This window comes from Leuciscus leuciscus, assembly GCF_965113295.1.
Source record: "Leuciscus leuciscus genome assembly, chromosome: 23".
In the NCBI taxonomy this organism is placed as follows: Eukaryota; Metazoa; Chordata; class Actinopteri; order Cypriniformes; family Leuciscidae; genus Leuciscus; species Leuciscus leuciscus.
The window spans coordinates 10300027-10325797 of NC_138747.1; the positions used below are offsets into that span (position 1 = coordinate 10300027).

Below are 25771 nucleotides of genomic sequence, written 5' to 3' on the forward strand. Positions count from 1 at the left end.
GACCAGAAGTGTTTTGTAACCCAGAAACAGGGCAATATAAAAGCTGTCTTTTCAGAGCTGTGAAAACGTCTAGGTTCCATGAGAACAGGGAACGAGATACTGCGTCAATGACGCTATTGGGGAAGGGAACCGGTGTCTGAAAAACTATCCAATCACGGCAATCGAAATTGACCGGCGACAGCCTATGACGTCACTACTAGTGCGACCAGGAAATATAAAAGGGGCGCCTAGAGAACGTCATCCACTTTCGTCTGAAGGGATTGTTCAGCAGGCATCCCCAAGGCATGGCTAACGATGAAGTGTCTCGTTCCCTGTTCTCAGGGAGCAGAGGTTACAGTCGTAACCTGGACATTCCCTTTCGAAAGGGAACTCGCACTGCGTTGATGACGCTATTGGGGAATGAAGTACAATCCCACCATGCTGAGGGGAGTGCATGCCAATTATGGCTCATGACAAAAACGTCAGAACTGGCAGTTTCAACCTGAAATGCCAAGAACACACTCCCCCTTCGGGTCACATACAGGCTGTCAGTGACATTATTCCTTGCAGTCACTGCCCAAGTTATAAGCCTCAAAGTGGCCTCCCAACAACGGAAAGCCTACCAAGGCAGCTCAAAGGCTTGGAACTTACAGCTTCCATGGAAGGTGTTCCTTTAAGGGAATATGGCCAGGGGGTCCAAAATGAGTCCCGTCCAGTCACTTTCTGAGGGGAACATAAAGTCAATCCATTTACTGACCGACCTAGTCTTGCCAACAACCTGTCTGTTTCCTAAACAGAGTCTCTCACAAAATCAAGGGCCTTCAAGGAGGCCTGTTAAGGCCTAACTACTTGATAGCGAGGATGTATGCAGAGCCATCAAAAGCCTAGGCGCTCTCACAGACATATCTGTGTGCCTGGTTATACTTATTTAACATTCCCAACGGGCAGTGTACTCAGCAGAAGTGCTATCAATCGTTTAAAGCAAGGAGAGTACAATCTTACGCTACCAGATTATCAAGGAGGCCTACTGAAAGGCCTACAGCTTCGAAAGTCACGGGTGTCAGCCCGGGCAGTGCTTTGGCTCTAAGGGAGCATACTCAACCATCCCAAGTGGGAGGGAGTCACTTATCTGTCTCTACCTGAGCCTAGGTGGTGAAGGGTGATAACATACGAGCTATGGGTAGCAAAGTACTCTAATTAACGACCCTAACAACGGGAGCACTATCGGCATGACCCTGAAGGATGTATCAGGGTCGAGGCCTATTATCTTGTAATTTTACAAGACAGATTTGATATTCTATGCTGTCATCTACCCTGTTACACCACTAGCATTTACACCTAATGCAAAAGGCGGGCCTTGGCCGGACGACTCTTGAGTAAGAGGAGGCTAGTACTAGGAAACTAGATTTACAGAAAAAAAATTCCTGATGGTCTATGGAACCTTCACTCAGATATTGAGAGGCTTGAGGCGAGAATGCTTAGCAGACCAGCACCAAAAATCCTAGATACTTAGCCTAAGCCACAAACGAATATTATATGTCTGAAGTTCAGAGCTATAATCTCAAAATGACTCTCAAAAGTGAGAGGAGAACTACTGCTCTAGTATAAGGTGGCTATCAAGGTGGCCTGACGAGGGCCAACGCCCTTTAGTTTTATCTGGAGCTTGACCGAGCGGTGGCCTCAGTAGAAGAGCTCCCGATAGGGAGGAAGCCATCTCACGCAGAAAATGTCTGTTGGATGCTCGGATGAACGGTGGCCTGACTAGAAAATTTTCGTATAATACGGCCAACCTGTTCACTACCACAGATCGACACTATATAAGCCTGATGGCTCTAAATCAGAGGAGGCCTGTGGAAAGGGTATGCATAGCCTACCTATATATGGGGAATTCAGGGCCCTATTTCTACTCCTATAAAAAAACCTTCCTAACACACCCCTTAATACTTTCTAACAGGGAACCGAGGTCTACTGTTCAACCTTACTAAAAAACTCTAGTAAAGGGAGGAGACCTACAGAGCTCAACCTGCTGCCCGTAGCGTGATGGCCTAAACGACATAAAATGGAGGCCTATCACCTTACAGAGTTCAAAAGAGCACACTTACTACCAAACCCGACACCAGACCTACACAAGGGTTCCAAATTGAAGGAATCACTGATCACATCACAGATACAGACCGTAGTGTTATGCAAGATTTAATGTGCCTTCGCCTCTCTGAACTTTCCCATCACCGTCTCGACGGAGGTGGCAAAAAGTTCAGAAGGCGACACTGGTGCATCGAGAAGAAAAGCTTTCTTTCTCCCCAATGTCATCCCAGTTCAACCACAGATGCCTATCCCTGGCCACCATCGCCGTCATCGAGTTCATCCGATCGCGGCAGCTGTTAGTTTGGTGGCCCGGAGAGCTAATCTGTAGTGCGGCGCAGCTCGTCCACTGCGTCAGGTCCAAATCTTTGCAAATCAGCGTGGTGTGCTTGCAGCACAGCCATTGTGTGCAAGGCATCACCAGCCAGACCCACCATCGTGTATGCGCTGCCATTTAAGCACAATGTTTGTTTAAAATGCAAAGCCAGAGCACTTAGTGTCGATGCCTCAACAACCACGAGATAGTTCGCGAACCTCTCGATAATTGAGGCATCGACACATACCCGTGTTTGCGCATCCCCTCAACATCAGCGTATTGCTCACTGATGGCGATGGATGCGCGCTGAACACAGGATTTTCCATGCCTTTTCGATCTCATTGTGTAGATCAGGCAGGAATGGAAGGCTCACGGAAGCTAGAGCGTTATGGCTGGAAAGAAACCTTTCGTAAAGTCTGCCACGAGCGGTCTCTTCCCTCACGCGCTCCTACGGCAGCAAAGCCTCGCTGAGCGCGTTTCATAATACTAACAACTCATCATATGCGGGGCAGGGTGGCTGTGAGGGTTCGGGTTGTAAATCCTCTTCACCCTCATCAGCCATCTCCTGCTTTCTTGGGCTGTCCAGCAGAGCACTCGCTGCCAGATCAGAGGATGTTAGTGACAACACATCCTCATCCGGCAGCTCAAACTCGAGCCTCCGAGGGGCATGAGAGAAAAAATAACTCTCAAACTCCTTGGCGAGCTCCCTCTGAAACCCAACGATTCTAGTCTCTGCTCTGCCTTAGCGCGAACGGGACCTGAATCGCCTGGCACAGATGTCTGTCCCTCTTCCCTCGAGAATAGGGCGACGAGAGTTAAGTTTTCTCAAGGGAAAAAAAAACACAGTTGGCACGAGCAGTTCCCTCAATAACTGATCGTGCTTGCTCTGAGCCCAAACAGTAAACGCACAAGTTGTGTGTGTCATCTGGTGTCAATATCTTAGACACGGATCCACACTACTTCTTGAAACACTTATTTTGGATAGATTGGATAGTTTTTCAGACACGATTCACGTGGAGGGCGTTCCCCAATAGCATCATCGTGAAGTATGTATTTAGTCTTTAAAATAAACTATACTCCCGTTCAAAAGTTTGGAAAAAAATACTTGTATTCAGCGTGTATACATTAAATTGATCAAAAATGTACCACAGTTTCTTGAGCACCAAATCAGAATGATTTCTGAAAGATCATGTGACACTGAAGACTGGAGTAATTCTTGGTGAGCATAAGAGACTTCTTTCACAAACATAAAAAAATTCTTACAGACCCCAAACTTTTGAATGGTCTGCATATGTAAATAAGATAATAAATAAAATGACCTTAAAACATCATATTATTTGAAAAATAATAACTCTTTGCTAATTGGGTATAAGTTCAAGATGTATTTTCTGAAAACAATGTCTGATGCAGTTTTACTTTTTAACTAAATGCACCTGCATGGTTTAAATTTATAATATATATATATTGGAAAACAAGACAAAAAAAGACTTTTGTAGTCTAGTGCTCAAAATTAGGCATCATTATAATTTTTAAGATGAAACTTGGCCCAAATGTTCTAATCTATTTTTATGGTTTTCAGCAACAGCCATTTTTACCCAGCCAGTACAGTTTGTCTCCTATTTGTTTTATTTGGGGCCCTGAGAGAGAAAGATACAAAGATAATGAGAGGAATAGAATGAAATGGGTAAAAGCTACAAAAATGGACCACAGGGTCGAGCATCTGTGCATCTCTATCAGCCATTGTCAGCAGTCTACCCCTTTCTGTGGGCTCCAGGGATAACAGAAATGGATGGGTGGAGTGAGGCATTATATGAATTTGCTGAGCCAGCAGACAGGCAACTGTTTTCTTAGGCAGTGGTCTCTCTTTTCCTTCGTCTGGCACATTAGTATGACAGCACGCCCAGTTTCTTCAGCTTCACTGCAGTCTATCGTCTTTTACGGGGGGCCAGGAAGGACAATTGTCCTCAATTTTGATCTGCTACCTGCAGCTGAAAATCTCACTTTGATTTGCATTGTAGTCCATGCTCAGAATAAAGAATAAAGCCTTCGACTCTTTGGAGAAGTATGTATTATTATAAACACTTATTTTGAATACTTTATCATTTCCTTTGGAGTCGTGTAGAGATGTGATATTACTTTTCTAAACAATTGGATTTCCCCCAAAAAAATTTCACTTTGCAGATAAAAAAGGACTGTAGTATAATTTGAGGGTAGAACCAAAACCATATATAGAGCCCATAATATCACAGAGTCTTGAGGATCTATTATGGGAGCTTGGCACACACACACACACACACACACACACAAACAAATCATATTCAGTCTTTGAGTCCCTGAAAATGTCTTACAGTAAATACATTTTTATCTTTTTTCATAGGCTCCCAGAGGTCCGGATCTCAGACAACGGACCTTATGAATGCCATGTAGGAATCTATGACCGAGCAACACGGGAGAAGGTCGTCCTGGCATCAGGGAACGTTTTGCTCACGGTCATGTGTGAGTATAAATGCACTGCAGAAATGTTCCGTTCTGTATTTTCTCTCCATTGGGTGTGTGGAACAGTGTGTGCTGATTTGAAGCCATCTTCAATTGGGATAAACACGGATGGAACCGTATGTTCAGGATTAAGTAGACCATAATTTGCACAGATCAACTTTTGGCATTATGTAGTTGGCAGAAATGTTGACCCAAGGGTGGTGTTGCACCCAGAGGCTGACCTACAATATTTTGCGTTGTCCTTTAACTCGTCCCCCGTGGCTTTGAAGTGCTTTATCCTGTGTTTGTTATTTGGAAGTCTGCTGTATTTTCTCTGTTAGAGCTTGAGAATTTGATCATTACGGCTGACTGTCTCCATGTGATAAGGACCTTTGAATGGGAGGTAGAGTAGTGTGTGTGTGTGTGTGTGTGTGTGTGTGTGTGTGTGTGTGTGTGTGTGTGTGTGTGTGTGTGTGTGTGTGTGTGTGTGTGTGTGTGTGTGTGTGTGTGTGTGTGTGTGTGTGTGTGTGTGTGTGTGTGTGTGTGTGTGTGTGTGTGTGTGTGTGTGTGTGTGTGTGTGTGTGTGTGTGTGTGTGATTCATGGCACTTCACTTTGAACTTCCCCACTCGCTGCTTATATTCATGCTGTGCTGTAAAGCATCATTTGGGAAACTCTGAGGCGATGAGAAGGCAAAGATTACAAAGAGAGCTGATTTGCTTTTAATCGTTGTACGCATGTTCCTATCTCTTATTTAATTTTTTTGTAATACTTTATAAGAGCTTCCCTAATGTTCATAAATAAGACAAACAAACCTTATTTGAACATTATTTAATGCTTTGCAGATCATAAATGTATATAGTTTAAAATGTAAAATATTTGTATCAGTGTTATTTTAGTATCATTGATATACTATTATAGTTTTTTTTTTTATCAGATTTAATTTTTTGTTTTCTTTTTCATTTTAATTGTAATTTTTTTCTTCTGTTTGATATATATATTTTTTTTTTTAATTAGTTTTAGTCTTTTTATTTTAGAACTTTTTAAAGGTGCACTGTGTAATTTTTAGCGGCATCTAGTGGTGAGGTTGTGAATAGCAACCAACAGAAGTTACGGTGGCCGACAGGAAAATATGTCGTCGTCTGAGACAGCAGAGAGTTGCCAGTTAAGCAATGAGGTTTCTTTACAAAGATAAAGTAAGAAATTATGTTTACGTAATTATTCAAGGCAAGGCAAGGCAAGTTTATTTATATAGCACATTTCATACACAATGGCAATTCAAAGTGCTTTACATAGGAGAAATTAAAATAATTAAAAGAAATAAGAATAATTAAAACAGTTTAGTAAAATAAAATACAGTACAGTACAGTACAAACAGTCGGACGAACAGCGGCACAGTGCTCATTCAGTAAATGCATAGCTAAACAGATGTGTTTTGAGTCTGGATTTGAATGTGACTACTGTAGGAGCACATCTGATCTCTTCTGGAAGCTGATTCAGTAAAACAATATGTTATTGCGAATATTATTGCTACTTGTTCATCATTGTGTCAGTGTTTTATTCGCTTGTTTCTTTGCACGAAGAACAACATAGTGACGAAACGCATCTTTCCGTTTAGGGCTACTGTAGAAACATGTCGGTGCATTTCAGTGTAAGGGGACCCGCGGTGTATGTAGATAGAAATGGCTCATTCCAATGTAATAAAAGCATAACGGTTCATTAAGTCTTATACACCACTGAAAACTTAGTTATGTAGATATGATATTGCATTTCTGTCAACAGATCCTCCTAAATACACAATGCACCTTTAATGTTTATTTTTAGTTAACTATAATTTAGTATTAGGTAACTATAATAACCATGTCTTTCATATTCATATTTCAAGATAATCTACTAGTGTAACCATTTGAATTGTTTTGGCATTGATTACTAGCTTGGTTAGATAGAGCTCATTAGCAATTCTCTCTGTCTCCAAATCAGCCGCGACAGAGAGATTGTTATAATTGTTCGAAGATGTTCCCTTTCATCTCTTGCTTTAACCTCCACGTCCGTCTAAAACAAGGACCCCAGACATTTATGTACACTCTACACTCTCCCTATAGCCATTATCCAGGCACTAGCCTAATGACAGCCAGCCTATCTGAGTATGTCAACGTTCATCCACCGGTCTGAGATGCAGCTTGGCGTTAATAAGGAACCTCATCATTCGGGACCATTGTTAAAATGAACAAATAAGAAAGTGTGTGGTCCTTAGGCTGATAGTTCTATCCTGGAAAGCTGCTGAACTCTCTGATAAGACAGACTGGAAGTCGGTGAAAAGCCCCAGAAGGGGTGACGTGAATAAACATGCCTCTGAATAAAGAACGCCACTTCCAGTCGCTTCAGCTGGAGAACACAACCCCGTATGAATGAATTACACTGCCAGTCGGAAACCATGTCGATGGATAGCATTAATGTTAATGGACTGCTCTTTATCAATATGAGATGTTTTGAAGAATTTAGCTTGTAATTACTTAGGAACCAAAAGAAAGTGTGTGTGCCTTGTCTAGCTGACACACGTAAATCCCTACACCTCTACAGGGGAAGAAGGATAGCCTCTAGCATTGTGGCTAATTGCCATCTTAGCTGAAACAGAATTATTCATAACCTATTAGTGTGGCAAGTTCAATGGGTAAAGGAGAAAAGAAGAAAAAAACATGACGAGCAAGAGAATAAAAATAAGTGAAAAAAAGTTCATTAGTAGGAAGCCTTGCGCAGATGGTATTTTAATTTGCTAAAGGACGGCATAAATAAGAATGTCCATTTTAATTAATTTTTGCCTAGAAATTCAATGATTTGCTTTTTAAGCCTAGACTTCAAATTATTGGGGGTGATTCACAAGTCTAGGGTGACTCTACCATGAACTTCAACTTTAGGAATGGTTTATGTGAGTATTTAAGTCAAATTGAAGGCTGAATTTGAATGTACGAAATGAGACTGAAAGCGTGAAAGTGAACACTAATACGCTGATGATGAAAGTTACATCACATGCACTGTACGTGTAACGGCTACCATGCCGGAAATGCTGGTTGGAATCCCGCTCGCTGTAGTGTGAGTACATCCGGAGGGGTTACATTGGTGCCGTGACCCGGATGGGAGTGAGGTTTAGGAGGATGAGTGTAACGGAGGCCAGCTAGTAAGAGCTGTGCTGGTAAACCTCACTTCCCTGGCCTCAAGAGGCGCATAGAGACTGATGCTAGAGGCTGTGGTGTTTAACGTCCATGTTAGCGAGCCCGCCTCCCATGCCGAAAACGCCCACTCTGAGCGGTGCAAGTAGAACTGGATGGGTTACATTTGCAAACCCTGTACTATGAGTAACAAACTATACTTTAGCTTTAAGAATCAATAATAATTAATAATTTAAACATAATTTGAAGAATTAGTCCATGATCAATAGGAAATATACACAAATATGTTTGCTTTCAAGTACTGTTACTACTTGTTTGTTTTAGTAGTTTGTTAGTCAGTGTTGAAAATGTGCTCTGTTCTCTCACTGCTTATGTTTGTCCTGTCATTCGCGGCTGTGGGGCCATCGATTGCCTTATCATCGACAAACAGAGATGGCCTCATCTCATTATAATGATGATGTTTGTACTCGCTCATTTCATAATAAGTCTGGTCCACATATCTCCAACTGCATTCGTCGACGCATTTCAGACTGACAGGCCACCAATGTCTGCATTTACTCGTCTATACTTCTAGCCACTTATTTATTTGAAATTGATGCATACAATTCCTTTCTTGAGGCTAAACGTTGTGCTAAACTGCAGCACTTAAAGTAGCATTTAACACCAGAGGAGATGACCTAAGACAAACCTGTGAAGTAAGTCCGCTGAGCAAGTAATTAGTTCAATTAAATGCTATATTCAGTAAAAGCAGTCCCTCTGGCTGTAAAGGCTTAAAGTTGAAAAAAGCTCATCTGAATTAAGCCTGATTAATTTATTTTGTCCACTACCACCTTTTAACTGACATGAAGATAATTTAATGAACCAAGAGTAATTGAGGAGAAGACAATGTAAACTAAGGGCGTTTTCACACTTGAAAGTCCGCACCAAGGTCCGAACCAAAGTTCATGTTTTGATGCATTTTATACATTCGGTAAGTTTTGGTTTGGTTCCACATTGCAATTATGTGAGCGCAGTAAAGAACTTTACATGACATACTTGCGTCCTATCGTCATCATCTATGTGGGCGGCATCTTGACATTGATTGGTTTGTAAACGGACGTGCGTCTGACATCAGCATGTAGTCAATTCGGCGGGTAACTTTGACAAGAATGAATGAACAGACGCAAATCGTTGCCACTATACTGTTATTATTACGGCATTACTACCTGCAGCACCAACTATACTCGAGGCTAGTTCAAATTCGCCAAATTAACATCCTCGTTGTGCAAACATTTTATCATCGCCGGCAGGACAGGAGGAGAAGACAGCAAGCAATCCTGCGAGAACCACCGGAACTTCCTGTAAATGGTCTGAAAGTCTGAACTATACAGAAAATGCTTTCACACTAGAAACGAACCAAACCTTTGTTCAGTTTGATCCGGACTGAGACTACCTCTTTTCGTCTGACCAAATTTCGTCTGTTTGTCCGGACCGTGGTCCGGTGGAGGTTACACACCTGTAATTTTGATTCGGATCAAACTGAAAAGTCAGAAAATCCAGACCAAACAAGGTAGGTGTGAAAGGGTCCTAAAAGGGTTACTAAAGTGCGCTTTATGTTACATATTACAAAATTCATGTATTACTGGCTACATACAGTCCAAAATATAGATTGTATATAGATATAATATTATATTAATATGTATCTATATAATATTATATAGATACATGTTTTGGGGCAGACATGGCCTAATGGTTAGAGAGTCAGATTGGTAACCCGAAGATTGCAGGTTAAATTTTTTAAACATGCAGGAAATGACTAAGGTGCCCTTGAGCAATCAGTAAAGTTAGTTTTATTTAATAAAGAAGTTTGCTAATGTTTTCTCTTAATCACGGAGCAGTAATTCATCGAATTATGCATGATGGAGAAGAATGAGCACATTTGTATTTTGGGAACAATGATTTATAGGTTTAGCATAGTATGCTAAATTGTGGTGGCTTCTTTTGTAATCTAGCACTCTGGTCTGCAAAATGGAGATTGTGGAGTGCAGATTGTGTTCACGCAAAATTTCTGGGTGTGTTTGCACAGTGATCTGATTTACATAATTCCTTTAGTGAAGCGGGCATTAAAACATCACGGACAGAGCATAAAAACAAACAACACTATCAGTAATTCCCCCCTAGGGCACAAAAGTAATTAGTACTCAAGGATCATCCCATGCTAATTCAAATCTTTTGGTTACCAATAAAGATCTTTAACCAGTGGAACTAGGTTACACTACCCCTCCTGTTAGCAAACATGTCTGTAGAAAGGATATTGCAATTACCAACTGATTTTGCTTTTCAGTTCAGTTTAGTAAAGACTGTAAAATATTCACAGTACTAAACCTGCTTAGACCATCTTGCCCGAAACATCTCTATATGTCGACTTTGTGTTCACATCACGCAAGCGTGCAAATACTTTGTTTTAACCTTTGAAAAGTGCAAGGAGGTAATTGAGGACATCCTTCATAAGAAGTGAAGGATATGTATATACACACCCAAAAAAGAGAAAACGAGAGAGCTTGAGGCAAAGAGAAAGATGAGCCATGGGGTGCTTGGGGAGCAGTTACTGCTTTATCCCATAAACGGGTATTCACTTCAATTACGGCGCCCAACTTTAATCAAGCAGTGTGTATATATAGCCGTGCAGCTTTTATAAATGGAGGGATTAATGACACCTTGCTGCAGCACAAACATGAAGGAGTTTGGAGACTGCGTTTGGTGCGGGAGCAGATGCAGTGCAGGTGGGGAAGGTTGATGGATAGCCGTAGAGCGTTTATGAGAGTTTTTGTTTGTGTGTGCACAGTGATCCTCATATGTTTGGGCCCAGACCAAGAGTCCCAGGCCTTGTCCTGAGACCGTGGAAGCATGTCTGTGCCAAAAGGCCAGGTTATTGCTTTTGAGAATGTTGCATTCATCATATCCATCTCCACGTAGCAGAATGTACGCAAGGTTAACGTGGAGTTTTAGTCTTCTGTCTTCATCTGTCTTCTGAGCAAAACTCGGTATTCTAAATCCATGTGCTTCAATCCCCATTTCCTTGTAAGGCCGTCCGGGCTTTCAGGCTGGATCCTACTTGTTGTTTTGTACTTCTTTTTCATTATAAAATCATTATAAAATAAAGGATCATTATGACCGCCGCTAGCATAGCTAGCGAAAGCGGTCATATAGGGATTGTCAAAGTTTTTTTTTTTTTTTTTTTTTTTGTCATCTACTGAATTTTTCGTCAACAATACCAGGGACACCGAAACACCGGGGAACATGAAATTTGGTGGGCATGTAGCCCCACTAGACTTTTACGGAAAAATTTTGTTTGGTCTCCGGGGGCCACTCCCCCCCCCGCGCTGGGCCCCCCCAAACCCCAAAAAATGCAGTTTTTCCTAAATAACTACCTGAACCGTGGCACAGAGGATGAAGACATTTTTATGGTATGTTGCTCTTAAGGGCCCACATCAACCTAGCCCATAATCACTCATTTGTGATTTGCGCCCCTCCCATAAAAAATGAAAATGCAATATTATTCTGCTTTAATCGCCCCTATCTTCAGTTGAGATGTTCAGAACTGCACCATATTTCATGTGTATGATTAACTTGAAATCCTCTGGGGGTATGCTAAGTTTCGTAGAATTTCATCCATGGGGGGGGTATAAAATAAATTCATTTATGTGCACATTTAGTGACTGTACACTCATCGGCCTGTAGATGGTGGTGTTGAGCGAAGGGTTGCTGGTTTAGGATGATACTGTCACACACACACATGCAGGAATACAAACAAACGCAAGCATGCACATACACTGACATCCACACGCACAGACACACACCCATACACACACGCGCACACACATGTACGCACGCATACATTCACGCACAGACACACACACACACACACACACACACAGACACACACATACACAAACACACACACACACATACACACACACACACACAGACAGACATGCACATACTACTACTTTTTTTAGGTATATACATAAACACGCAATACAGCCAAATTGCTCCACGTCATTTATTTTTGTGGAAAGCCAGTGCAGGCCTGTGCGGCGGTCATATTTTGTACCGCCATGCGGTACATCTAGTTTTAGACATGATGTCTGACCTGCTGCCATTAGTTCTTTGATGGTGAAAGGATCATTTTGGTAGTTGTTTTGCCAAACAGCTTAGCAGGAGTCTCATTGAAAAGAAAGACAGATGGTTTTGTAAAACGGATGAATTATTAAATCTGTCTGAGGGAGAACACAAAAAAGGAGTGATAATCGTAGTGGAAAATACACAACCATCAACTTCTCGAAGGATTTCCAAACTAAATATGTTGTGGTCTGTTCTTGTCTCCTTTCAAGTTTGAGGTCTTCAGAGAACCATACTTGGTGTCTTGTCAGATCGAAGCCTCTGAAATAGTGAAGAGGTGAGCTTTAATAATTTGTGTTTTTGCTACACTTTGCCCTGTCACCTCTCTGAGTCCACATAGAACATTTGGCTTTTGTGTTGCTGAGAGAGAAAGCATGAGGAGAACTGAGAGGTATAAACATCAGCTGCGACCCAGAGGTCACATCATGAGGGCCCTCGCACCTCTGAATAGACAGAGTCAATATGTCTTCACTTTGCAAGTAGTTGATGTTTTTGTAGAGAACGGATTATGTTGCAGACTAATTGTATTATCCCTTGATTATTGTCTAGTAGATTAGTTTCTGCAGTAGTTGTTTGCCAGAAACAAAGATTAAATGAAAAAAGGAATAAAATAAGAAAGCATTCTAGAATATAAAGTGACTGAATATGTTGTTATCCTATTTTAAATATGGTAAGATATTTTGGTACGTTTTTTTTAATAATTTTTTTTATACTTTATTAGTATCGGCCGACATTGGATATTTAATTGTTTATTAATATGCTAATTTCCACATTTTTATCTATACCGGCATATAGGCACTGTTTACACCTGGTATTAAGAAGCATTTTTTTCAATCCAATCACAAGTGGACGACTTATTGATTTCATAGTGTAGATGCTCATGTGTTCGAATGCGTTCAAACAACTACAAAAGACCTCCTACTTTCCGTCTGCTGACCTAATGCATAAACAAAATGCTAGCCGTACGGGATTTAAACTTTGCGAAGCTGAAGACCTAAGTTTGGTTTAGTTAAGACAAAAAACATACCAAACAACAATGTTCTCTCACCATTCCTGATTTCTAACATGCACTCAGTGTTCAGCGTGGTCGTGCGGCTATCAGAGTGGAAAAGAAAACTGCTGCTCTCTGTTTGTTTTTCCATCATCTCCTTTCACGTTCATATGTAAACTGTCAAGCTTATTTCATCCATTAGATTGAAAGATCTGACCCGCCATATAGACCCTCCCCTCGAAGAAATCAGGACAGATGTGGTTGAAAGTGGACAAAAGAGACAGATTAAAACAAAAGGTGTTAACGGGAATGTGTCTCCCTTGTCTACTTGTGATTCGATCGACCAAAACGCTTAATTCCAGGTGTAAAAAGGGTCTTTATGGTCACTTAAAGTGAATGAATATGGTTACCCTATATTTTTTCCTCATTTATCTGTATTAGTCAATAGTGGATATTTAGTTGTTTAAATATGCTAATTTCTTATTTTTATGTTTAGATATTGTTACGACCCCCGAGATAGTCTGGGGTACAGGGGTCTAACATTTAAAATTGACATTTAAAAAGAAATACATATGATTGGTGTGCTGTACAAAGAACCACAAGTCCAGATGAATACCGTGCAATAAGCGGATACATTTATTCAGTACAAAAAGGTTATATAGGTAAGAGTGAAGCAAAAACACCCACAAAGAATCTAAATATATGTACAGTGGTTATTTGCATTATTTTGTTGGATTAACAATACTACAAGGAGGACACAAACAAAAGGGTTTACAACAATAAACAGCAGGATAATTTGGGCAAATAGCAGACATCGACAAAAAACAGCGTGTCAAGCGAGAGACCTGGCGTGCTCTTTTATCTGTTTCTATCTTTCCCATTGGTGCTAGATAGGATGGATGACGTCAGTGGCTGATGAAGATTGACAAACTACTGGACCAATCACGGGTACCTAAGAAAGTGAAAGTAAACAAGAAAAGCGGGGAGAGAAACAAAGAAAACACGCACACACAACACAAGGACGTAACAGATTCCACTGTTAAAGGCAGGGTAGGTAGGATTTTTCTAAAAAAAAAAACATTCCAAATTTGTTTAAACTGTCTTTATATACCAATACATAATTAAAATGTAAGTACTCTGAAAAAGAGAGTATAAAAATCGAGTGTCTGTACACCTCTCACGACTGTTGTAAACACAGCTAATTATTTCCATTCACTCCACCCCCTCCCTTCTGAGCTTCTTCCAAAGCCACGCCCCCAAAACACATGAACGCGCGACGCCAAACGCTCAGGCTCAGCTGGAAGACGCATTTATTTACTTACTTATTTATTTACCTGAGACGAGTGGAGAGGAAGGAGCGCAGTGCATGCAGTGACATCATGTCAGAATCACATGTAATAAAATACCTAACTTTATCACTATAAATATAAACAAATAAGATGGCTTTTAGTACTCACTATCAAGCTAGCATATCGATACTGGTAAAGTTTAAAATATATTTTGTTTGATTCGGTAACGAGCTATATTTATAGGTAACGAGCTATATTTATAAGGCAAAGCTAAAAACAGGTTGCATTGATACACGTTTTTCCATTACCATCAGTTAAACTGTGATGAAGGTGAATTTCGTGTAAGATTCATAACATATACGGTGTTTTGCATGTAAGAGTTTCCATGATGAAAACATTGTTGACTCTGATGAGGACTAACGTTACACTCCGGAGACAAGTACCGCATCGTCGGTTCGAGGACAGGTCCGGGGTCGAGGGCGAAGCAGAGGAGGTCGTTCAAGTGTGCGGGCAACCAGGGTCCGAGGAAGTAGTTTTTGCCTTGTTTGCCTTCGCTGACTGCATATGCAGGTGCTTTGAATTTTGAATGCTCTTTCTCTGCCATAATTTTACTCTTCGTAGGTTCCGCGCCTCTCTTGCACTCCTCAAATCAAACGGGTGCGCGCGCATGTGGGCAGATCTTGTAGCAACAGTGGTGGTAGCCATGGTTGCGAGAGAGAGTGACAGTCGCCCAAACCAATCAATTGTTTCGTCCCGAATGGAAATAATGAGCTGTGTTTATTGCAGATTAAAAGGTCTACAGTTACTCGATTTTTATACTCTCTTTTTCAGAGCACTTACATTTTAATTATGTATTGGTATATAAAGACAGTTTAAACAAATTTGAAAAAAAGTTTTTTTTATAAAAATCCTACCTACCCTACCTTTAAATGTAATCTTTAGCAAATCTCAAAATGAGCATACATTTTTCATACACTGTAAAAAAAAATGTTTAAATTTTGTAAAATCAACTTATATAATTTGTATGGTTCAGATAAGATAATATTTTGAGTTTCTGTTGATTAAACCAATCTCCTTAATTGTATTAATTTTTTTTTAAAAAATTTTATGAACTTAAAATTTTTATGCAACCAGGTTACTTTAAGTTAAACCAACAATATATTGTTTTACAGTGTACTGTACATTATAATAGTGTGATGTTTAAATTCAAGATTAAAATTGTAGTTATTATAATTTATTTTGAGAAATTAGCATCATAAAAAATCAATCTTGAGCAGTTTTTTGGATGTAAAGTGTAGGACCGTATTAACACTGTTTCTTACCATCTGTTACATATAAATCTTTTTTTTTTTTTTTTTAACTACCCGGGCAAGCTAAATTTGACAGCTACATGTTGTAGCACCGCCTACAGTGCTGTTTCATTGGACCAAAATCCAGCTCCACCTAATTGTAAATTGCACACAAATTGTATTGGGATTGGCTGCCATTGTGTCACAGTTTTGCATTCATGTAAACAGACAAATATAAACCCTTCACATCTGGTGAGGAAACTATGTAAACCTGCTTTGCATTTGGAGGCCAGAGGTGTTAATGGACCTTTGATCATCTGAGACCATCAAGGGCAGAATGAACCTGGGGAACATTCAGTAGCCGTTATCCACCTGGCAGTATGGGTATATAAAGTGATGTCAACCCATCTTTCTGTTTTAATTAGAAAATGATTCATTAACCCCCAATTACAGCACTATAGAGAATTACATGCTGGGTTTCTATGTAAAGGATAATCTAAGCCAAGAGTCAATTGATGTAAAATAACCCCAAAGAGGCTCAAGGTTTATAATTATCCTGAAGGGGATTTTTTTTATTACCCTGAACATGCTTCCTCTACTTTAACTCTTTTACTCCAGGTTTGCAAGCCAAATAAATGTGTGTTTCAGTTTTTTCATGCATTATTATAACTAATTAGTAATTGAAAACAGCTCAAATGTGCGCATAGGTTATAATTATTGAGCAGTATAAGGGCGCATCTGTACATTTTATGCCATGACCGCATTTCGTCCACTGGACCGTAAACTGCAGACATTATGCAGCGAGCAACACTTACAAGCAATCAAAGTTAAATAATGGCCTCTATTTGGGCTCTATTCTATGGGTTTTGTTTAAACCTGAATGCCCATCTAACATACAAGAAAGTTAAGAGTGTTCAGATTCTCATGACAAAGTACAGAAATCATCCCCTCAACAAGCACAACAGCTTAATGAGCAAACACTATGCTCTCACACAAGCATGTATAAATGGGCCAGCAGGCCCCGAAGTGCTCGCAGATGTCGGAACAACGCAGCACTTTTCTGGTCGTGGCCCCCATGTCATTTTATGCCATGCATTCAAAGTGTTCACTTGACTTCTCACTTTAAGTATAGAGGAGCCAAAGGAATGACACACTGTGTTTGCTCTCCCATGCTGTGCTATTGCGTAGATTACATTAGATTTGAGTGTGCAATAATCTGCTCTTATTTTCCCTGCATGAACCAAGAGCTGTTTATTAGAGCCTGGACGAATGCACTCCTGCAGAGGACTGGTTGTTGCTCAGCAAATGATGCCCTGCATGGTAAAGGCATGTGACCAATAATGTGCATTTGGACTTTATCAGATTGGGCTTTTGAATGGGATCGTTTCATTATTTTGTAACCCTGAGTTGGCTGGATAATGGATGTTTTAGAAAATTACAGCTGCTGCCATGCACAGCAGGAAGGGTACTTGAGTTTGTTGCGAAATATTAGAGGGGACTGTTTCACACATATTGTAGCCTTCATTGAAATTTGAACTTTAGGCCATCACTGCATGCATGCAAGCTAAAACTAGGCTTTTATTTTTATAGACAAAGAATCTTAGTTGCCACTCAAAAGCATAATTAGCCAATTCAGTAATGGAAATGTGATTTACTGAGGGCTCCAGACTGTGACTGAAATTGTCATAAATATGAATTAGGAAGTTAGTTAGTTAGTTAGTTAGTTAGTCAGTCAGTCAGTCAGTCAGTCAGTCAGTCAGTCAGTTAGTTAGTTAGCCTAAATTAATAAATGCTGTAAAAATGGTTTTATTCAAACTGAATAAAACCTTGTGTTGCTGTTTTATAAAAAAAATAAAAAAAAATAATGGTAATTCAAATTTGAATACGTGGCCTGAAAATAGCATTGGTTATTATTGAAAATAAAGTGTAACCAAACATTTTAGTCAGTAACTTTGTTGACAAGATCAGCATTGCTGTTTTCACTTTGTTTTTGGGTGAACTCACTTCTGCTCCATATAGACCATCTTCTTAGCTTTCCCCTGTTGTGGTTAGATGCTTTCACCTCGTAGCAGCTCCCTTTGTAGACCCCCATCTCCCAGCAGGCCATCTTCACAGACTGGGATTCTCTCCTCATGTTGGCCTCTCCTGATGGAGGAAGAACATCACCTCCCAAGAGAGTTGCTGATTGAAACAGATGATGAGCTGGAAAAATCCTATTCCCCTCTCCCACTGTGGTGACGCAAGTTATTGAAAATACACCTTATTCAAAGCTCTTTGTTACTTTTCAACCCCCAAGACATATGCAGGCATATATAATGCAAAACATATAGAGAGTACATCAGTCCTTGATTTTAGCTATGTGCATTGGGGGAATGTATTATATGCATGAGCGCTTTAGCTTAGTTTTTTTGTTTCCCTCGAGTCTGCTCGCATGCATGCACTCGATGCATAATGTGAAACACAAAACATCAGACCCTGCCTAATCTCTGCCAAGTCTCGACCCCAAAAGTTCCCACCGCATCACATCACAGCTCGACAAAGTCCAGATTTTGTCTCTCAAAGGGAGCGTGTCAACCTTCCGCGGCCGACGCTTGAAATTAATATGTGTGAGGCAGACGTATTTTTGGAGTCAGTCCCATTGCATCTTTCACAGGGGCAGCTGTTGCCTGGCGGTGACACACAAACATTCGCAAACACATGGCGATATGGGTTCAAGGACTCATGGATGCCGCCCATAGGCATGTAGCTAATGGATTTGTTTTCACTCTGCCAGCTTTCCTGAAGTTTGAATACAAATTAGAGAAGAGGAGCTGGAATCCACACTGGATTTGGCATATCTCCTCCCACAACTCCGTCAGGTTTGCTCCTGAACAACTCTCCCCCACCAGGCTGGTGTTTTTTAATTGACTAAATGGAAAAGCCATGTATACCGTCTGGATGCTGAGGCAGTGGCTGACAGTGTGTGGAGGCACATTTGTAATGGGCCTCCTTTAGAATGTATTTTAAACCAACTTGTTTTTGGTTTTTAAGCTTCTCCTGTTGAAATGTACCTTCATGTCACTCCATCTCAGACTCTCAATTTATTGAACAGTCAGTGATACGTTGTATATCAGGCTTTCTGCAGAATAAATTCAAACATGGCGCACATGTACATTTGTGTCATTCCAGCATAAGAAAGCAGTCAACTCATGTAATCTGATCTAATTTAAAGGGGCAGTTAAAATATAAAACATTTAATATTTAAAAACAATGTGTATGTGTATATATACTTTTTTATTATTTTTATTATACCATGATGGAAAGACAAAGTAAAAAATAAATTCAACAGAGTTGCATCCATCGTGGTGGCTCCAGTGATCTTTTGTCCAAGACAAAGATTTTTTAACAGGTCCACTTTTGAGGAAAGTACTCCCTTTCATTTACTAAAAAATTTGCTTTTACTCCCACGGTTTTATTTCTGAAAGTTTAATAAAACACTTTGCTCACAAACAATAGAAATAATATTAAAAAAATAAAAAAATACACCCACAGAGCTAAGGCAAAATTCAAATCAGAACAAATGGAATCAAGCACTCATAACCATAACCATAATTCATAATTTTTCATAATTCATGTTTTTATTTTATTTTTTATATTTGATCCACATAGAGTGACAGAAAAACAGTGTTCTGGCAACTATTTGCAACTAACTGTTTTGTTTTCTACATATTAAAGGGATCACCCAAAAAAGATTGTCTTTACTCAACTTTGTGTCATTCCAAACCTGTATGATATTCTTTGACTTTCTTTTTAATGGACAAAGCTGTTCTTATTTTGTGTTCTGCAAAATGATTTTTGGGTATCCATGTAACAGAAAAGTGTACTATAAAATGACACCTTGTACTCCAAAACGAAGGCTCCATCATTTCGTTCCGTTGAATGTGACTTTGCCCGAAAGTCACTTCATCTAACCTATTGTGACTTAGCGATTGTAAAATGGAAACGAGGTCTCCACCTGAGTTACAATTATAGCAGGACTATTTCTGTTGGAACATGGGAGGTTATCTCTGGACAGTTTCTGTGGTCTGTTCAACTGAAAAGACAAAGCACAACGTCTGTTTAGCTCTGTCTGTGATTAATGCTCTGGAATCTGTGTCCTTATGGTGGAATTTGGATATGCATCTACTGTATACAGCCTGGTGTTATTTTAAGTCTCTGAAGTGGCTGATGGTGTTGTAAAAAGGTAGATGGTGATACATTATGCCCCCAGTTTTTTCTCTCTCTGGCAGGACTCAGGAAGTGCTTCATGAATTATTGTTGCCAAACCTGTTATCTATTCATGACAGGTAATTACTCAACAGAAATATGGCTAGCTTAACACCATTTGTACTTTGTCAGAATCGCTCACTTCATATGTACGGCACATTAATCGATAGACCGTTAATAGCGTGGTCAAAGAGGATAGACAATGAGAACACACTTCAGTTCGCACGATTAGTTTTACGCAATCAAGCTTTTTTTCATTAGCATGACCTTCTAACCATGTGCTTGACTCCCATTTGTTATTTTGCACTGCTGAGCCTGAGGGCAAACTTGGATAGCGGCCTCAGCTACGTTTGGCTGTAAACAAATAAACAAACAGCATAATGTGCACATCATCACCCTTTTAAATCAACTAAATGATACTTGGCACCTGCCAGAGTACGTCCTTTTAGTGGCAGGACAAGATGCGAACGAGTCGTGTCAGAAATAGCATGGTGCAATTAGGGTGTCAGCATGTTTTATGATGTTTGGTGACAGAGACATTTCGGTCTCTGTCAAAGCTTGTGTATAGAGTTGTAAACGCATGTGCGATATCCATGTATGCGGATTGCATTATCAAGGACAACAATGGAAGTATCTTGGTCATCTTATATCCTGCTGAATACAAAGTGCTGTTCTGCTGTCAGGAGTCTGGGTACGGAGCGATCTCATTTAAACCCTGCAGGATGAGATGTTAATAGCAGTAAACAGCTTGAGTGACAGCATTAAATAACCCTGAAGTGAAGCCCTACAGCTAGCAGAGCTGTCGGCAAAAGCCTTCGGCTGTAAAAAACAAAGTTGCCTATGTCTGGAAAATTTGCTGGAAAGATGCATATAGATGCATCCTTAAAATGTACTGTTTTGCGCTTGAATCAAGATTATTGCAGCTAAAACGATATTAGAGGATATGATTGCTTATGAATATATTGCATGCACTATAATAATTAAAAAGACCAAATATGAAAATTGTCATCATTTACATCATTCCAAAACTGTACGATTCAACTGCTGTTGTTTCATTTGCACACACACACACACACACACACACACACACACACACACACACACACACACAAAATAGACTTCATATATTGTTTTGTGTATTCCACGGAAGAAAGAAACGTATACATGTTAGAAATGACGGGTCAGAATAATGAAAGAATTGTTGTTGTTTTTTGGTAAACTATTCCTTTACAGGTTTGTTTTTTGATGCTACAATCGTTTCTCCTATATTTTGATTCAAATATTCATTATTGATCATATATTCAGAGATGACTATAATCCATTTATAGGTTGATATCCCAAAATGTGGTACCATCTCTGAACAGTAACTTTGCTTTGTTGTTTGTTTGAGCACAGCATTGTTGGTTCAACCAATGGCTTTGAGTTTTTTATTCCTCCGATTCTAGTGGTGATGAAATTTTGCAATCTTGCTTTAATAAGTAGTCATTTAGCACAGTCTTTTCACAGTGTGCAGAACATTCCAGAATAGTGCACAGTGAGATAATGAACAGTCTGGGCTTGAAGTATTTTGCCATTAATTTTGTCCGTTAGCATTCCAAAAAGCATCTCTGTAGCTCCAACAGTGTTTTTTTTTTTTTTTTTTTTTTTTTATGCTTTAATTCGCCAAGGGTGCATTAAATGTAGCAAAAATGACACTGAAGACATTTACAGTATACTGTTACACAGGATTTATATTTAAAATAAATGCTGTTCTTTTGAACTTGTATTATGAAAAATATTTATATTATTCTTTCCTCACAAATATTAAGCAGCACAACTGTTTTCAACGTTGATAATAATAAGAAATGTTGAATGAGCACCAAATCAGCTTATTATAATGATTTCTGAAGGATCATGTGACACTGGAGATGAGGTAATGATGCTGAAAATTCAGCTTTGCCAACACATAAATAAATTACATTTTAAAATACAGTAGTCAACATTTAAAGTGGATCAAAACCTTTCATCAAAGTTATACGGTACATGGATTTTGAACAATACCCGTTATTGTCTTAGGACAACTTTAATGAACTTTTTTTGATCCACTTCAAAAATGTTGACTACTGTATATTAAAATTCAAAAGAGTTATTTTAAATTGTGTGCTTTTTACTGTTTAAAAAAAAAAAAATCAAATTTCATGGTAACTGACTTTTATGGGACCTGTAAATAGTTTGGGATTATGAAAGGGGTCCTTGATTCAATATTGATTGAATCAAAATATTAAGAAACCTAATTTAGTAGGCAATTAAAAACAGTATGTAGATCTTGTTATAGGGTTGATCTGGTTTTAAACCTGGACCCTATAAAAGCAGGTCTGTTTTGCACTTTCACAGCCTCTTGAGCTTCTGTGTTTGTTTGAGATTCCCTTGTTGTCTCTTAATATATGGAAATAAGTATGAATTATTCTTTTAATGTTCTATGCAAATGAGACATCACTGGAAGCACGTTGACCTGCTGATGAAAAGATTCTTGCCATTTAATGAGTTACAAATAACTACACTTAGTAAATGTCAGTGTTTCGGCGTCTGCCCACTGAGTAGCAGTCTGGACAGTCTAATTATGGCTCATGTGAGCATGTGTTGGCTGGACACTAAAGAAACCTGGGCTACAGATATTTATACAGTCTCTCCGGAGCCTAAAGTGGCCTTGAGATGCAGGCTCATGTTTTATCATATCTGGAGAGGGATACTTGCGGATGTCAGGTCAGTGAAGTGTATTTGCTTCCATTGTTCACTCTGAGTGACTAAATGTGAGTTTTTTTCAATCTCCTTGAATCATCCACACTTAAATGAATCTGTCATCATGGCCACAGGGCTGTCTTAAAGGGACAGTTCACCCAATAATAAAATTCAGGTATTATTTACTCACCCCTGATGAGAGAAAATGTTACAAAAGTTAGGGCTGGGACAACGCGTCGAAGTCATCGATGACGTCGACGCAAAAAATACGTCGACGCAAAACATGCGCGTCGATTCGTCGACCTGTTTTCATTTCTCTAAAAAACGTGTGCAAATTACTTCACAGTGTGTAAGTTACCTTATGTGCGCTGATACGCGATGGCCATCATTCTATCCAACGGTATATAACCAATCCAGGGGTTTTCCTGCATTGAATTTTTTTTTTGCCGGCCGCCAAAGCCTTATTTGATCGGTGAGTGATGTAGAATAGAATGACTGACTGCGCCTGACAGGGCGCATATAAGTACGAGAGAGAGCCCCGGCCGCGCGCGCGCGCACTCACCGTCTTCAAACAACACGAGCGCTGTCTTGCTCTCTCTCCCGAGTCGTGCATATTAATCAAAATCATTAGACACGATAGAAAAAGGGCGGAAGACCAAAGTTTCACGTGGAGCATTCGGAGAGTGTGAATTGTGGTAAAAAATAAACTGCCGGGATAATCACACAACGCTTGCCGTAGGCTACACGTCCACTAATGACACGTCCGATTCGCGAACTAATGACTCATTTGAACCGATTCACTTTAATGAATGGTTAAAACAACTGATCTGTCCAACACTGAACTCACGTCACGAGACGTCTGAATCGGTGTATAACAAATCGGTAACACTTTACAATAATGTTCCATTTATTAAATTCTAGTTAAGTACTTTTTTTTTATTAGTATTTTTTTTTTTTTTTTTTGAAAAAGGTGAGTGGCAGAGTGTATTACTATACGTTGTTGTTATTTTTATGTGAATGAAGAATTAAAAGATGCACTTTTTTCAGTAAGCTAGGACTATGTGTTTTCAACATAAATGTTCAATTCTGTTGGTTCAGGAAGGACGCCATGACAGGCTGCTGGCTCCCACTGTTATTTTTTGTTGTTGTTGTTGTTGGAAAAGCACTCTCTGTATTAGCTTAAAGCCCCCAAGTTTACATTTGTTACTGTATTCTTTCAATTGCTCTAAACAAGTATTTTGGGTGACCTTTTTATTTTTTTATTGAATGCTAGACATCAAGTTGTTGTTATTTTCATCTGAAAGAAGAACTTTTTTTCAGTAAGCTAGGCCTATATGTGTTCAGTAAGCTTGTTTCAGTAAGCTATGTGTTTTCAAGGCTTTAAGGTTTTATTGAATGCTACCTCTGACTAAGAATGCATTACTATGCACTTGTATAGTCTTTTATTTTGGAATTTTAAGAGCAATAAACATACATTGCAATGTTAAGGAATTCATGTTTTTTTCATTCAGATATGTAAATTAACATGTATAAATTGCTATTAGTCAATTAATGGGGATTGGGGAGATAATCGATAATCGAATCGAATCGGACTGGAAAAATGAATCGTTAGATTAATCGATGCATCGAAAAAATAATCGCTAGATTAATCGTTTAAAAAATAATCGTTTATCCCAGCCCTAACAAAAGTACTATACAAGAATCATTAACCCTATAAAGCGTACTGTATCGTATTTGATACACGCATTTCTAAGGCCTCTAAATTATCAACATGATGACCTGAAAACAGTACCAAGTAAAAGGCCTTTTAGTTCACATGTCTTTTTGCTGTGTCAGACCTTTTCAACTGTTTTTTATGAAGTAAATGTAAGTGTTACGAACTGCTCTGAAACACGGGTCAAATAATAATACAAATATCCAACAGAGTCCGAAACACAGGAAAATAGGGAAATCCATGAAACTAGGCAGAAGAACAGAACCATAATACGGGAAGCCAGAGAATGCACTCAGAAATGCAGTATAAACACAAACAAGACTTTTCCAAGTGAGAGTGAAAACACAGGGCTTGTCGGTATAGGCAAGCATCAAACCATAATGAGCACAGGCAATAGTTTATGGGAAATGAAGTTCATGATAGGAAAGCAAAGGAGTCAAGAGGCGTGCCCTCTGATGGATATCATGGGCACCCCAGCTGGTGGATGTAACAGTAAGAAAAACTTTTATATTATTAGTGATATTGGACTGAAGCAACTATTTTTATTTCTCCAATTATAGTAGTGATGAAAATCTGCACTCTTGCTTTATGCATTTAGCACAGTCTTTCCAGGGTGTGCAGAAAATTTCAGAATAGTGCACAGTGAGATCATTTACATTTTACATTTACATTTATTCATTTAGCAGACGCTTTTATCCAAAGCGACTTACAAATGAGAACAATAGAAGCAATTAAACTAACAATAGGATAACAATATGCAAGTGCTATGACCCTTCCCAGTTTAATATAACGCAGTATGTGTACTTTTTAAATTTTTTATTATATATATTTTTATAAAGATAATAGATATAGAATAGAAGATAAAGTGTTAGTATTATGGATCAAGTGTTGCCGAAAAGATGCATCCTCAGCCGTTTCTTGAAAATGGCTATATACGGACTCAGCCGCTCTGGTTGAGTTAGGCAGATCTCATTCCACCAGCAGGGAACAGACCAGAAGAAGGTCAGGGAAAGAGATTTTGTGCCTCTGAGATGGCACCACAAGACGGCGTTCACTTGCAGAGTGCAAGTTTCTGGATGGCTCGTAAGTCTGAAATAATGAGTTTAGGTAGGAGGGAGCAGAACCAGTGGTTGTTCTGTAAAAGTCAGTGACTTGAATTTGATGCGAGCGGCAACTGGCAACTAGTGCAATTTTGTGAGGAGAGGAGTGACGTGTGCCCTCTTCGGCTCGTTAAAGCCGATAAAGTCCATTAGCATTCCAAAAAAACATTCCTGTAGCTCAAACAGTAGTTTTTTTTTTTTGTTGTTGTTGTTTTTTTTAAGAAATTAATACTTTCATTCAGCATAG

The 25771-nt window shown here is 39.4% G+C and overlaps 1 protein-coding gene across 2 annotated transcripts in view; it reads left to right on the forward strand.

Moving 5' to 3' along the window:
- The window catches only part of igsf21a (immunoglobin superfamily, member 21a), a 247120-nt gene that overhangs the window by 169434 nt on the left and 51915 nt on the right, over positions 1-25771 (forward strand). For both annotated transcript variants that reach the window (XM_082155028.1, XM_082155029.1), the window contains exon 4: positions 4755-4873. In XM_082155028.1, the coding sequence (XP_082011154.1) occupies positions 4755-4873 (119 nt within the window). The remainder of the gene's footprint in view (positions 1-4754; positions 4874-25771) is intronic.